Source organism: Etheostoma spectabile, unplaced genomic scaffold (genome assembly GCF_008692095.1).
Source record: "Etheostoma spectabile isolate EspeVRDwgs_2016 unplaced genomic scaffold, UIUC_Espe_1.0 scaffold302, whole genome shotgun sequence".
Classification (NCBI taxonomy): Eukaryota; Metazoa; Chordata; class Actinopteri; order Perciformes; family Percidae; genus Etheostoma; species Etheostoma spectabile.
Window position 1 is genome coordinate 315,574 of NW_022605581.1, and position 16,379 is coordinate 331,952.

General features: G+C 43.8%; 1 protein-coding gene across 1 annotated transcript in view; it reads right to left on the bottom strand.

Moving 5' to 3' along the window:
* mllt3 (MLLT3 super elongation complex subunit) overlaps positions 1 to 16,379 on the bottom strand; it is a gene marked incomplete in the record, with an annotated part of 125,590 nt that overhangs the window by 44,396 nt on the left and 64,815 nt on the right. The window contains 4 exon segments of the mRNA XM_032510979.1: positions 423 to 519; positions 1,338 to 1,476; positions 5,469 to 5,522; positions 9,315 to 9,384. Of these exon segments, the coding sequence (XP_032366870.1) occupies positions 423 to 519; positions 1,338 to 1,476; positions 5,469 to 5,522; positions 9,315 to 9,384 (360 nt within the window).

Here is a 16,379-nt window from a genome sequence, read left to right on the forward strand (position 1 = left end):
GAACGCTGTTCTTCAACTGTGGACTATTGCTCAGACAGTTGTTTTAAAGCTTGAACATCTCCCCATCCCTGCTTGTGAACGTCTATCCTTGTGTGGTGTGTGTGTGTGTGTGTGTGTGGGGGGTTGGTGGCTCCTTTATACCCGTCCATTAACCCGTTCCCTGGAATGCTCTCCCACCAAACCAGTGATTTTGGAGCATTCCTCATCTTTCCCGGTCTGTCGTTGCCCGTCGCAGCTTTTTTGGAACGTGTTGCAGGCATCAAATTCAAAATGAGACATTGAACATTAAATATATATGTCTTTGTAATGTATTCAATTGAATATAAGAGGATTTGCAAATCATTGTATTCTGGTTTTTATTCACGTTTTACACAACGTCCCAACGTCATTGGAATTGGGGTTTACATGTTACATCATCTTACCTGGTTGTTAGTAGTCTTTAGTAAGGGGGGGGCTTCATTGCGGCATGGGGGTGAGGGTGAGGAGCTGTCGCTCTCGCTGCCGTCACTCAAACTGACCCTGGGGAGTTAGTCACAGGACGAGAGACAGACAACCAATGATCAGTGCACAGTCGGGCTGGAGAGGGAGCGAGAGAGCGAGAGAGAGAGCGAGAGAGAGAGAGCGAGAGAGAGAGCGAGAGAGACAGAGAGAGGGAGAGAGAGAGGGAGAGAGAGGGAGAGGGTTTCATAAAACTTAAAACATTTAGAGACCGACGACCCCGTTAACATTCCCGATGGAGGATGTTAAATTTACTGATTATTTAAATGGAGTCTGGTGGGTTTTGGTGATTTAAATGAATAAATATAAATATATATGTTGGCTGAGTGAGTTTAGCCTATGGGATTACGTATATTTGTCGGCTTCTTCTTAAGCCGTGTGTTGCCAACTCGCCCATTTGAATTCTGTTTTTTTATTTGCCCTCAGGTGGCTTCCCACTGCCAGGGTTGCAACCGAAATTATATGCTAATGCAACGACAGTTTATTGAAAGCACAAGCGTAATTATGGTCAGATCTCATGTCTGACTGACGAGGAAGTGACATTGATAGGCGCTGTGATTTACACATTTACAGCGTACAGCTTTCCTTCCTGTTTTAGCAGCGACTGTATTGTGTTTTGCCGGTAAAACAGTGTCTGTGTTCCTCATATATATGTAATATTATAGTTTCCTCTTCTTATGTAAAATACGACCGCCTCTTCTATGTGAACATGCGCGTCGCTGGATTGAGAAACCCTGGGTTGATTGACTTTAACAGAGCTGAGATGGTACAACCAAAAGCCTATGTTGATGGTTACGGTGTGTGTGTGTGTGTGTGTGTGTGTGTGTGTGTTCACTAACCTGCGTTGGTGGTGTGTAAGATGTGTGTGCGCTGGCCGCTCGCTGTCAGAGTCCATGTCACGGTCGTTGTCGTTGTCTGAATCTTCATCGTTGTCGTCTGAGTGCAGATCCTGCATGACCGACTGCAGTGGGCCCAGCACTGGGGGTGTGTGTGTGTGTGTGTGTGTGTGTGTGTGTGTGTGTAAGTGTGTGTGTGTGTGTGTGTGTGTGTGTGTGTGTAGATGGGGGGGGGAGAACACAAGAGAACACGTTAGAATTTCAAAGTAAAACATGTCGAAACATGCTTAAAGTAGCGGGTCATGCTGTGAGGCGGAGGGACGGTCCAGTGGAGCTTGGGGGGGCCGATCTGCTGCAGGTCTGGTCCCACCAGGCAGTTTTCTTGTTGTCAAAAATCCCACAAAGACACCGAAACCAACAGTGTCAATCCGTCTCTCTGCCTCTCCTACCCTGTCAGTCAGTTGGCTCACACATATATAGTTTCATTTAAAATTTGGCAGGGGCTATTTTCATTTAATTCTACATTTGGCGCTGTAGTGTCTATTTGGCGCTGTAGTGAGTATTTGGCGCTGTAGTGTGTATTTGGCGCTGGTAGTGAGTATTTGGCGCGTAGTGAATTATTTGGCGCGTGTGTCCTATTTTGCGCTGTTAGTGAGTGTTGAGCGCTGTATGTGTATTTGGCGCTGTTGTTTGTAGTTGGCGCTGATATTGGGTATTTGCGCTGTAGTGTGATTTGGCGCTGTAGTGGCAGTTTTCGCCTGTAGTTGATGTAGGAGTTGTATTGGCGCTGTATAGTTGATATTTGGCGTCTGTAGTGTGATGTATATCGTGTAGTATTTTAGGCGCTGTAAGTGACTTATTTGCGCTGATAGTGTGATTTGCGCTGTGTGTGATTTGCCGTGTAGGGATTTGGCGCTGTATGTGGTATTTGGCGCTGTAGTGATATTTGTCGCTGTAGTGAGTAATTTGGTTCGCTTCAGATATTGGCGCGTATGAGTACTTGGGCGCTGTAGGTGATTATGGCCTATGTTGATTTGGCTTAGTGTTATTGGCCTGTATTAGCGTGATAGTGGCTGTCGTTTGGCCGCGTGATTTGCTGTAGTGGTTTAGGTTATATTTGGCGCTGGGCATTGCGCGATTGTATTTGGCACTAGAGTGTGTAGTGATGTGGCATGCCTTTGCGAGTGTGTATTTCGCGCTGTCGTGGGTATGCGCTGTAGTGATGTATTTGGCGCTGTAGTTATTTTGCTTGTGACGTTGCTCGTAGTGAGTATTTGTGCGCTGTAGTGTTGTATTGGCGCTGGTAGTGGTTCGTGGCGCTGAGTGAGTAGGAGGTATTTGGCGCGCAGTATTAGTATGTGCGACATGTGTGTGAGTATTTGGCGCATTGTTAGTGAGTATAGTATTTGTCGCTGTCAGATGTATTGTGTTGTGTTAGTGAATTGGCGCTTGTAGTGGTTTGGCCTAGTAGTATTGGCAGCTGTAGTGTTATGCTTGTGACGTAGTGTTTTTGGCGCAGTATGTGGTATTTGCGAGCGATAGTGTGTATTGGTGCGCTGTGTGACATATTTGGCGCTGTAGTGAGTATTTGGCGCTGTAGTGAGGTAATTGCGCTGTATGATTATTTGTGCGCTGTAGTGTGTATTTGGCGCTGTAGTGATGTTTGGTGCGCTGTAGTGAGTATTTGGCGCTGCTGCTGATGAATCTGGACTTGGTATGTAGTGAGTATTTGGGCGCGGTAGTGATGTATTATTTGGCGCTGTATGTGTATTTGGCGCTGTAGTGATGTAGATTATTTGGCGCTGTATGTGTTTTTTGGCGCAGTATTGAGTATTTGGGCGCTGTATGAGTATTTGGCGCTGTAGTGAGTATTGGCGCTGTAGTGAGTATTTGGCGCTGTAGTGTGTAGTTTGGCGCTGTAGTGAGTATTGGCGCTGTAGTGAGTATTTGCGCTGTAGTGTAGATTGGCGCTGTTAGTATTTTGGGCGTAGTAGCTGTCTTTGGCGTGTAGTGTGTATTTGGCCTGTAGTGGATATTTGGCGCTGGATTGATTATCTGGGCGCGGTTTGAGTATTTGGACGCTGTTATGAGTAGTGAGTATTTGGCGCTGTAGTGTGTATTTGGCCTGTGTGAGTAGTGCTTATTGCGCTGTCTTGTGTATTTGGCGCAGTAGTGAGTATTTGGCGCTGTAGTGAGTATTTGGCGCTGTAGTGAGTATTTGGCGCTGTAGTGAGTATTTGGCGCTGTAGTGTGTATTTGGCGCTGTAGTGAGTATTTGGCGCTGTAGTGAGTATTTGGCGCTGTAGTGAGTATTTGGCGCTGTAGTGAGTATTTGGCGCTGTAGTGAGTATTTGGCGCTGTAGTGAGTATTTGCAGCAGCAGAACGGTGTGTGTGGGATGAATCTAAATAAACGCCTGTGTGTGTGTGTGTGTGTGTGTGTGTGTGTGTGTGTGTGTGTTCTAGAGCAGTGGTTCTCAACCTGGGGGTCGGGACCCCCAAAGGGGGTCGCAAGATAATTTCTGGGGGTTGCCAGTAACAAACAAAAAAATGAAATAACATGTTCTAGACTGGGGAGTGGTTTCTACATAACTGTGTGAGTTTGTCACATTTCATGTATTATAGTTGGAGCTTCGTGTGTTAATCGGGAAGTCCTGGAAAACAGAACGGGGTCTGAAGGTGGATCAGGGTCAGAGACAAAGTCACAAACGCATCCAAAATCCACACAGCCGGGAGCACATTGGACAAGACTAGTTGCTAGCTGCTAAAACTAAACTGAACGGTAATTAAAGCAAAGCATTTGTTTATATTTATTAATCAGAGCATTCCCCAAAATCACTCAGTTTACAGCTCTCTTTCTCATTGTTGAGAGTAAGTAAAACTTGATTTATAAACGCACCTTTCACAGACAAAGTGCTTTACAGTAAAAACAAAATAAAACAGCAACAAAATAAAATACTGGGCCATATTTCTAGTTAAAAGCTCGTCTAAAAAGACGTGTCTTGAGGTGTTTTTTTTAAAAGATTCCACAGAATCCCAAGGCTCTCAAGGTCATGGGAAGAGAGGTCCAGAGCCTTGGAGCCGTCACAGAAAAGGCTCCATCACCTCTGGTTTTAAAACGGGTTCTGGGGACAGTTAGAAGGTCTCGGTCTGAGGACCTCAGAGAAGGACCAGGAGTGTATGCGTGCAGTAGATCCTGGATGTAAGCAGGGGCTTGACCATGCAAGTAGTGATTAAAGTAGTGATGGGGGGGGGGGGGGGGGGGGGGGGGGGGGGGGGGTTGAGAGCCTCTGTCCTAGAGACGTCCTCCACTAAAGAAATTCTTAGTCGGCTTCACGATCTTGTCGACTGATTGATTATTTGCTCCAGTGGACGGATGGTGTGTCCACAAAGAATCCTGCCAGAGCGTCGCTTTAAATCTCGGGTTTAGCACAGAGATGTGCTCATAAGTTCATAAAATCACGACTAATCAACTAAAGAAATCATAGTCGGCAACAATGGATGTAGTCCCCTAAAAGATAAACAGTGTGTTCCCACTAGAGTGCGGATCGGGCCGGATTTTTCGGTCCGAGCCCAACCCGAGCCCGACACAGTTAAAATCGCATTTGTTTCTCATACTAATGACACGTGTACGTTTGTTTGTGTGGAAAGCCGCTTTTATTAAGCAACTGTAGGAAGGCATTGGGAAATGTCAACAGATGAGCGCATCAATGGGCAATATTTGACATTTATTTTAATCCAAAAACGAACATTTGCATCAGGTGAAACAGGCCCATTGGTTACCTACATAATCAGCTGTTTTAAATTCGAAATGTTCAACGCCTTATCGCGCTGATGTGACCGAGCCCGACCCGAACCCGAGCATCCTTTCTACACATCTGTTCCAACCCGGCCCGGCCCGTCGGGTACCGTCGGGTCCCGTCGGGCTCGGGTCGGGTATCCATCCTCTAGTTCCCACAGGTAGACACCAGAGACAGCAGGGGGACAGATGTCCACATGGAGCTATGTATGGTATGCATGAGATAACACCAAACCCAACTAACATGACTGCAGACAGACGCATGACCTTTAATGCTGATGTGATAAGGGTGTGTGTGGGGGGGTGGGGGGGTGGGGGGGCTACCAGGAACCGTTACCTGTGTGGGTGGTGGCAGGAATAGCCACCCTTTTCCTGATGATGAAGTCCACCACTGTATCCAGAGACAATTACAAACACACAAGCAGAGGTCAATTCGAGAAACAGAGAAATGGGTTCAAATATCCAATTAAATTAATTAAAGCTGTTTTTTTTTTTTCCCCGATTTTCGGTTTTCATTCACGGGATGAGAAATTTGGAAAATTACAAAAATTGCATCTGGGCTCCAATTATTCAATACTGCGGTGTTGTACTCAATACTGCAGCCAGATGAGTTGATGTGTCCCTTCCTCCCTAGTCTTGCATAATCAAGCCCGTCACAACGTGACGCAAAATCGCTTAATGTCAGATCACATCCATAATAATAGGACTTGGTTTTTGTTTTTTTGACAGTTTTCAGTGGTTATGAGGAGCAATATGAGAGAGAAAGTTGGTAATCATTGATCATTGTTTAGGTATATCAGGCTAAACCACGTTAAGCTTTTTCACGTAATGCGCTTTATAATGGCTGTCTAATGCCGTCTGAAAACGTATGACTTTCTTCTTCAAAATGTGTCGGACATCGTCACATTTTTGCATCCATTTTTATTCATTTATATTAGTAAGCTACAAAAAACATGAACACACTGCTCAAAAGAGGAAAAAAAAATGAATGCGTTATTGTACCCAGCACTTCTGGAAATGCACATTTCAAACCAAACCATGAACCTGTGTATGTCGTGCTCTGTGCGAAACCGGTCTAATGACGAGATGCTTGCCCCCCCCCCCGTTTGTCCAAAGTCTCTAAGACGTTTTGCATTTCCCCACAAGTAAAACCTAAATTCTCAACAAGATCGTAAATTCTATTCTCGTAATTATCCAGCGTCGACATAACTGCCCCGAGTCCTAAAACGCCCAAACCCCTCCAGACGCACCCCACGATGATCGCCAACCAATCGGTGGCGAGTAGGCGGAGACAATGTCATTGCTGTGTTGAATAACTGGAGCCCAGACACAATTTTGTAATTTTCTAAATGTCTGATCTTCTGAATAAAAACTTTAAAAATTGAATTGGAAAACAGGTTAAAGATCTAATTTTTTTAAATTTGTCAAGGCAGGGAAAAAAAATCAAAAATTGGATATTTGAACCCATTTTTCTGTTTGTACTTAGAAAACTGAACTGATAAGAGTTACACGGACCCACCTGGCCCCGACTATTTTCAGTCCTAAATGACTTCTAGAGTCTTTTAATCTATTTTTGTGTCAAGTTTTATTAACCATAACATTTATTATCATATCTCCACTACCCAGGTGTAGGGGTTGCAGCTTCCAAAGAAGAACCAGAATACACAAACAGCTTCTCAACATATGGCAGGTTTAACCTGATAATGAAAATAAAAAAGCTGAACGAAGATGATGCTCTGCAGTACTAACGACTGTTAGCTGTTTTTGCCATCAGAATTTGAAATAGTACTTCACCACTTTAACTGCAGCCATCTTTTTGTTGTTGTTGTTAACTCCCTAATGGCACTCATCTACACAATGCTAGGTTTATAACTAGGACTAGGCTCGCCGCAGTGTCTGCGCCAGCCTTAAATGACATCACGTATTTTGCGTATAGCGCGTAAACTCCTCATGTTGTCAGTTATTGTGTAAAACCCGCCCCGTATAAGAAACCGTTGGGATCGGTCCGTCCTGGTCCTGGTTGGCCGGACCAGAGGAAATGAAACATGAGCTCACACATTTGTCTGGTTCCCAGGGTCCCTTCTCTCACAGATCTCCAGAACCTTTTTTACTAACCTCTAACTGAATGAAATGATGAAATTAATGTGCAGTAAAGAGAAGAATCAGAGAAAAGACTAGGCTATTCTGTGTATAAGGCTACAGGGAGTCAACTTTTTATTATCCATCTGTATTTATCTATACAAAACTATCTATGAATCAGTAACCATTTACAAGAATGTACAGGTGTGTGTATTATTTTCCTTCCAACTCCTGCAGCCAGAAGCTTCCTCCCGCCTGTCTCACGCCTACTGACACTTACTGGGGCAAGAGAGAGACCAAGATGGTGGCAGAGCTATATCAGGGCCTGATTGGCCGATCAATCGGTGCCTCTCTATCTCAGAGGTGTCAGACGAGATAATAACGCTGCTGTGTTTAGTTAGAAAGGAAACCAGTGCAGTGTTTAAATGCTGTCTGGACTCCAAGTTAGACTTGATCTCAGTGCTGCATTTGACACGGTCGACCACGACATATTACTAGACCGATTGGAAAACTGCGTTGGCCTTTCTGGCTTAGTACTAAACTGGTTTGAATCCTACCTAAAGAATAGGGATTACTTTGTGTCTATAGGTAATTATGCATCTGAGTGTACAAATATGACGTGCGGCGTTCCGCAAGGCTCCATTCTGGGGCCTCTTCTGTTTAACATCTACATGCTTCCACTGGCTCAGATTATGGAGAAAAACAATATAAGTTACCATAGTTATGCGGACGACACACAAATTTACATAACCTTATCGCCAGGGGACTATAGTCCAATACAAAAACTGACTAAGTGCATCGAATAAATAGACTGGATGTGCCAGAACTTTCTGAAATTATGAAGGAAAAACTGAGGTGGTTGTTTTGGAGCAAAAGAGGAACGATTAAAAGTCTGCGCTCAGCTTCAAACAACAATGTTAAAAAAACAGACAAAGCCAGAAATCTTGGGTGTAGTAGGACTCAGACCTGAATTTAACAGCCCATTAAGACAATTACAAAGTCAGACTACTATCACCTTAAGAACATATCAAGGGTTAAAGGACTTATGTGTCAACAGGACTTGGAAAAAACTGGTCCATGCTTTCATCTTCAGTAGACTTGACACTGTAACGGGGTTCTTACAGGTCTCCCTAAAAAATCAATCAGACAGCTGCAGCTGTATCAGAACGCTGCTGCTGAGTCCTCACTAAGACAAGAGAATGGATCACATCACTCCAGTCTCACTAAGACCAAGAGGACATGATCACATCACTCCAGTCCACTAAGACCAAGAGACTGGATCACATCACTTCAGTTCTGAAGTCTTTACACTGGCTCCGTGTCTCAAAGAATTGATTTCAAAGTACTTGCTAGTTTATAAATCCCTTAACGGTTTAGGTCCAAAATACATTCTGATCTGCTACTACACTATGACACCCCCAGACCTCTCAGGTCATCTGGGACAGGTCTTGCTACTACACTATGACCCCCCAGACCTCTCAGGTCATCTGGGACAGGTCTGCTAACACTATGAAAACCCCCAGACCTCTCAGGTCATCTGGGACAGGTCTACTACTACACTATGACCCCCCAGACCTCTCAGGTCATCTGGGGACAGGTCTACTTTCTGTCCCCAGAGTCAGAACTAAACAGGGTGAAGCAGGGTTCAGTTTCTATGCTCCTCATATTGGAAATAAACCCAGAAACTGCAGGTCCGCTGTACTCTCAGTTCTTTAAATCAAGGTGAAGACCTTTTTGATGCTGCCTTTCTTTAAATGACTAATCATTTCTTTAAATTTCTATGCTGCACTGTAACTTTTATTCTTTGGTTTTATGTGTCCTATGTTTATTTGTTTTAACTGTATATTCATGTGTTTTATTGGTTTTTAATGCTTATGATTTTAACTGTTGTACTTGTGTTTTATCTGTTTAACTGATTTTGTGTAAAGCACTTTGAATTGCCCTGTTGCTGAAATGTGCTCTACAGATAAAGCTGCCTTGCCTTGAAGCTACCAGGTGCTCCATATGAGCTGCACTGGACCATTAGACACATTGGTTCTGATTGAAAAAGATAATAAACATGAGTTCAGCTGGACCGTACAGTGCGTACGTTCCAGGTTATTACCTTGTCGTTTGTGGCGTGTGTGAGCAAAGCCTGAACTGGAGCTGGAACTGGCTGGACTGGGTTGCTCTGACTGGGAGGAACAAACAGTGAGAAACACAAAAAAAAAACATTAAGAAGTTTGATCAATACAGTTTTTGACAAACCTGAAGTGATGTTGACATTTGACCACTTTCATGCTATGATATATTTAGAATTTCCTCTGCTGTAGTTTTTTTTTTTTAATGAAACGCAAAACAAGCCCCAAACAGAGTTAAGTCCAAGTTCTGATTATTTAGTGTGCAACTGAAAAATATGTAATGTTTGAATTACATACTGCCTGCCAAACAAAGCGGACTAAAGCAGAAGAGGGACTGGCCAATACACCTAGCCACATACGGTGCATAACGCCAAGACCACGCCCCTTTTTGGGGTATAGAAAATGAAGGATCCTATAGATATCAATGCAATTTTATAATTCTGAAGTTTGGATGCATTTTTTTTTTATTGTTAAACAAACATTTGTTGCATAGACATGTCTAATAATTATTTTGAAACCTTGCCTGAGTGTGACCCAACACAATGGCCCCCATTTATCAACCTAACGTAGAAACCAGCGCAGAGATCATCTTACGACAGGCTTCGCGTGCGATTCATGAAACGTTCGTATCCAACCAATCAGAGCGTGACAATGGTTGTACATTGATTAATGCAGTAACGCAGTTGGAAACGATGGTAATTTAAACATCACGCCCCGATATATTCTCGGTTTTGAGGCCTCGCCCCTACAGTTTACGACATGGCCAGACGTAATCCGGCTAAGAAGCGGCAGTTTTCAGAAGTGGGGCTTGAACCCCTGAAATCACAGGTTCATTTGCAGTAACGTGGGTACTATTTGGCAGCCTGAAGACTGGTATTCAAGGTATTCAATGGTATTCAAAGAATGAAAAGAGATCACTGATGCAGTTCAGCAACAGTGTTGCCCCAGTAAATCAGCCTCCAGCTGAGGGTTATTTAATAAAATGTTCTAGGGACACCTTATCTGTAGCCCCGCCTGAGCTCTGAGGCTAGCCGAGCTCCGCCTGCATGCAGGTTTTTCTCAGGTCGACGGTCCAGTGAGTGAGTTAGAGATAGCAGCCCTGAGGACCAGTATGGCGAGTGGTGGCGACCTACGAGAGTTAGAGGACCCGCCGGCCTCTTTAAGATCCCAAGGTTGAATGTATGGCTGCAGCCTGGAGCCTCCCGTGTCATGCCCTCCCGCCTAGTGTTGTCCCCGACCTCAAAAACTTCGGTCTTCGGGTCACAGTAGTACATTTTGGTTTTGCCCTCCATTGTACTGGACTGTGACTTCTGTGTACCGTACCTATGTTTAAATAATCATACAGTAGCAGAGTTTATGCAGTGTCTTTTATTTTATTCCAGTGTTTTTTTCCCATGAGTCAGAGCTAGGCAACCATGAGCTGTGAGGGACAGCACGTGTCCTTTGTCTCCCCGTACTGGACCACCCCCTGGACCCTGTTTCTTGACAGCATAGGGGCGGAAAAAACTGAAAATGTCGGTAAATGCCAGAAAGAAATCGTTCACTTTTGGCCATTAACGACACTTTAAAAGACAAACGAAAAGAAAGGAAAATAGAATAAAAATGTTTCCCGTATTGAATATCAGTGCCAAACATAACACTTTATCTTCTGAAGGCGAGGAATAACATCCTGGTCTCCTTGGTTTAGCCCCCGGTTGGAGCTCTGCTCGCTGGGCATGGGGTCATCTGGCTCCAATAATACATCGACGCCACCCTGTTTTCCCGCGCGATGTTTAACAGAACCCCACAGGCTGAAACAATGGTGCAGACTTTTTTCTGGCGTGTATAGTAGCCCCCCCCCCCCCCCCCCCCCCAATGCAAGACAGAGCCATCTGCCCTTAATCAACCCGATGAATCCTTCCACTGTGGCCCGTGTGCGTATGTGTGCACTGTTGTAACGGTGCACAGAGGTCTTCTAAAAGAAAGATCTGCCATTGCCGATAACTGATCGACTGATGACTTCTCCTGCTCTTTGTAAACTGATTCTATGATGCACCGCAAGTCCACACTCACTCAAAAACTTGTGTGCGCAAGTTTAATTTGCATGTAGAATTGGCTGTACCCGAGCCTGAGACACACTGGCCTTTTTGAAATTATATTTCGGGTCCGCACCGCCTTTTCGGAGGGGAATGGTATTTCACATCCTGAAACATAAGATGTGTCTTGCTCCTGGAATTTCAATAGATATAACTATCAAATACACTCTTCAGAATACATGTGTACCGCATTGCATATCTCTCATTACAAGTTCATCCTCCGAGACCCATGCATGGTACATACAGCTCATTCTACAAACATTTCTCAGCTCTATAGTCAGTGTTCGCCGTTATGAAGATAAATTCTGTATGACCATAGATTTGTATAAGCCCCTGCCAGGGTGAGACTGGAAGACATAAGCAGATGAGTCCATGGTCTAAACACAATGAACAGAACAAAAATGTACAGTAACTCTGAAGCAAACAGAAGTGGACCCTTTTGCGTTCCCTGTGCTGAGACGCCACACGCCGACCCGTGTGTGCAAAAGAACATTTAAAGACAAAAGACGTCACGCAGCACAGCAAAGGACACACGGAGAACAATGTGTGCAATCATTCAACGTACTTTTGCGTGAATGAAACGCAGTTCCCTTTTGCTGCTCGATGCTATATGCACCAAATATTCAACTGTTTGTTCTTTTTCCACGTACAGAGCAAACAACGACATAAAAGTAAACAAGCCCTCCAAGCTAACGCGTGCTAACCGCTTTAGCCGAGGGTAATAGAAGAAAAACACCTCACACATACCTCAGACCAGGTGTGGTACACATGGTTTACGATGAGATAGCTGTGGGTGACGGATAATTACGATATTGAATATTACCTGGGAGACGGGTAACGGGTAGCTAATTTCACGGGTTGTGTTATTTTTTCAGACTCACACAGTGTGTTCTGTAAAACGTCAATCAAAGGCACATTTATTTATTTTATTTTTTTAAATGTGCTCCCTGCTCTACAGATTGAGAGTCACTTAAAATAACCATGCATACGTGCAGCATTCAAAATCTGAGGAATTAAATTGCATATGCATATTTTTGTCTATGTACGATACGTCCACCGTTTAAATCTTGACTCTACACAAACTTTTATGCATCCAACCCTGATGTCGCCTTTTCAGTTGTGTGTATTAGATATAGGTTCTTGTAGTGGAAAAGCACTACGCTAGATGTGTCAGGTACTGTAGTATGAACAGTCCCCCAAAATAATTTCTCATGGTGGGATAACGGGTGTGACCCCCTCAGATCGACAGAAAACAAAGAGGCGAGAAGCGACCTCCAGAAGAAACATGAGAGAAGAAGAGAGGAGTGAGGACAAAAGGCAGAGCGACTTGAATGGCTGTCACCTCCTGGCAACAAACAACACACAGCTGGTCTGGTGGTTTATGGGACAGCTTCTTAAGAGTGCCATAAATCTCACCGCTGTTCCTTTTAAGAGCTTTTGTCCCGCTTTACTCAAAAGCCCCTCTTCAAAGACAATAAACGGGCTTTGGTAAGAGTTTGTCGGCATCCCTCCGGCTCATTCTCGTAACTCTTGGCAAAGTTAGGACGGCCCAAAAAAAAATGAAATGCCAGCGAACTGACTGTGAGCATTAGGTTTGCTTGTCTAATTCGGTAGGGGCTGTCCAAACAAAACTGTTGTAATGGGAATTAAGAGGCCTTTTAGTTTGACACTGTGGATTCATTCAAACATGGCCAACTCATTTATACGGAGATGTCTTGTTGTGCAACCAAAATGTCTTCGCTCGTTTTCACTCCTGCTGCAGTTAAAGAAGTACGTTCCTAATTTAAATCCTACTCTGTGTCATGGCAGCGTGGCAGAGTTTAGATGAACGCTGTTTGGCTTTCCTCCGTGAAGCGTTGGTTCTGGGGAGACCTCCGCTGCCCTACTCCTCTGTGCACTGAAGCCACACACACACACACACACCGTTCATGTAAACACACTGCCCACACAAAGATGACACAGAACTGGCTTCAAAAACCGGCAACGCATCCCTACTCATTCATGGTTTTTCTCAAATGTTTACGGGTTGAATATCTTACAAAAGCTACTGGGATATTCAAACGGATGGTGTATAATCTGCGGAGTTCCCCTTGAAGTTAGGGTCACATAACATAAACTTTACTTTTCTATTCCATCTTCTTGTGTTATAGCTGAAATTCGGACTTTGCTCTCACAATATCAATACTTAATTACTAAACTACTCTTTTTTCACTGTAAGGGAGACTCATGTATGCGTATTCTTAGAGATGCACATTTACCTGTATATTGTCATTTTAACTGTTTGGTAGAGGCTTTGTAGTCAATTAAAAAGGTTTTCTGATGTTACAAAGGCTCTAAGAATCTTTTCCTTTAAAGGGTTAAGTAGTTTCTCAAATCAAGTGCAAGATAAATAAACTTGTCAACCTTGAAATACCGTTATTGTAATAAAATACACCAAGCCATCTACAAAAACAAGTTTGAATATCTTAGATTTACACAAACTTGTGCAAATCACATCCAGCGTTCCCATGCTAACATCAGTTAGTCCGTCTGCTTTCCCTTCATGTCATCACCTACTCCACATTTCCTCTTCCGTGCGGTTCCTGGCACGGTGCTCGGAGTAAAAACACCGACATCAAACAAGCGGTCACATGAGACGTGAGAGCGGGGCCCTGTGTCTCGGCCCGGCGCTCGGCCACCCGAGTTGCTGGTCTGGGAAGAATCAAACACCTGGCATTTGTCACCCCACATCCCCACATCCCAACCAACCCAACCCCCAGCCTCCGTGTGGGAAAACCTACATGCAAACGGCATTTACATACAGCGCAGACAAAAAAAACACAGGTTCTGCTCGTGCTAAGTAATAACTCCCCCTGGCTAAACAAGCCGCCCCTACAGAGAAAGATACATAAAGACTCGGTCTTTATACAAGCTTTGGAGAATAGAAATGAAAACACCATTGCATAAAAGAAAAGTGCTCAAAAGCACAGGGATTTAGACTTTTCTTCCACAAACGCTCAGCCTTCTCCTCCTTTGAAAAGCTAAAAGGATTAAAGGGGCACTCTATGCCATTCACTAAGGCGTCTCCCCTTTCTCCTCAGGTGTTGTAAAACCATAAATCTTCCTTGTCTACTATGTGGCTTTAAACACAGCCCTTCTTTATGGGGGAGGTTCTCAACCAAATGTGCGTGGACCAGGCAACCCAGTAAAGTTTCAGCCTATCCATGAAAGAAGCCACTGTAGACGTTCGGGCTTTTTCTAATCCTGCCCTTGAGCTGGAGCTACAGAAGAGGAATACTTAAAGTTTGTAAGTGAACACATTCTTCATCCACATTCAATTACTTCTGATTCAAACACACTTTAGGTGTACAACATTTTGCTGTTAATGGGAAAACTCAACTTCATCTCATAACTAAGTTACTCCAGTTTTGTCCATCCCCTGGCTACCCAGATGTATGCAGCTGAACTAGGTATTAGTGCCCCCCCCCCCCCCTTTCCCCTTCTTCCAATACCACCAGTCCACCAATAAAGAAGATTCTCTTTGTTGGTCTCTGACCAGAGTTGCAGTGCTACGTGCTCCTCTGTGACTTTAGACTTTGTTGCTCCTCTCAAAAAGAAGATGATGAAGCAAAGGAAACTAGCACCTTGGCAAATTAAAAACAAACCTCGCCAAACTTGAAAGCAAATGGCGTGCCACCAAACTAGAAAAACCCATGGTTAACAGTCCATTACTAGGTATGATCAATATGTCTCTATTAACAGGTTATGTACCGCAGTCATTTAAATAGCTGTGATAAAACCTCTTCTGAAAAAAAACACCCTCAATCCTGAGATCTTAGCCAACTATAGACCTACTGTATAAGTAACTTTTCTCCAAGATCCTTGAGAAGGTAGTCGCTAATCAGTTATGTGATTTTCTGCATAGCAATAGTCTACTTGAGGACTTTCAGTCAGGATTTAGACAGCATCATAGCACAGAGACGGCTTTCTAACTGATGCAGACAAAGGACTTGTCTCCATACTGGTCTTATTAGATCTTAGTGCTGCATTTAACACCACTGACCACAGCATCCTGTTACAGAGACTGGAACATTTAATTGGCATTAAAGGAATCCCTATTTATCAGATCAATCTCAATTTGTCGATTGTACCGATGAATCCTCCAGGCACACTAAAGTTAGCCGTGGCGTTCCACAAGGCTCAGTGCTCGGACCAATTCTATTCACCTTATATATGCTTCCTCTGGGCAATATTATTAGGAAACACTCAATTAACTTTCATTGGATGACACCCAATTATATCTATCAATCAAGCCAGACAAAACCAGTCAGTTAGCTAAACTTTAAGCATGCATTACAAATATAAAATAGTGGAAGACCTACAATTTTCTGATGTTAAAACCGAAACGAAACAGAGGTTATTCTGCTGGGCCCCAAACACCTTCAGTCCTCAATATCCAAAGATATAGTTACTCTGGATGGCCTCCAGCACTACTGTCAGAAATCTCAGAGTTCTTTCAGATCAGGATATATCCTTTAACGCCTACTTAAAACAAATCTCAACAAAAGCCTTTTTTCACCTGCGTAACATTTCTAAGATTAGGCACATCCTGTCTCACAACGATGCTGAAAAACTGGTCCATGCATTTGCTCCTTCCAGGATGGACTACTTTAATTCCTTACTATTAGGATGCCCAAATAAGTCCCTTAAGACTCTCCAGCTGATCCAGAATGCTGCAACACGTGTTCTGACAAGAACTAAGAAAAGCTTCTCTGCATTGGCTTTCTGTAAGATCCAGGATTGAATTTAAAAGCCTTCTCTTGACCTACAAAGCTCTAAATGGTAAAGCACCATCATATCTTAAAGAGCACATAGCACCTTATTGTCCCACTAGAGCACTGCACTCCCAGAATGCAGAGCTACTTGTGGTTCCTAGAGTCTCTAAAAGTAGAAGGTTGAGCCAGAGCCTCCAGCTATCAGGCTCCTCTACTGTGG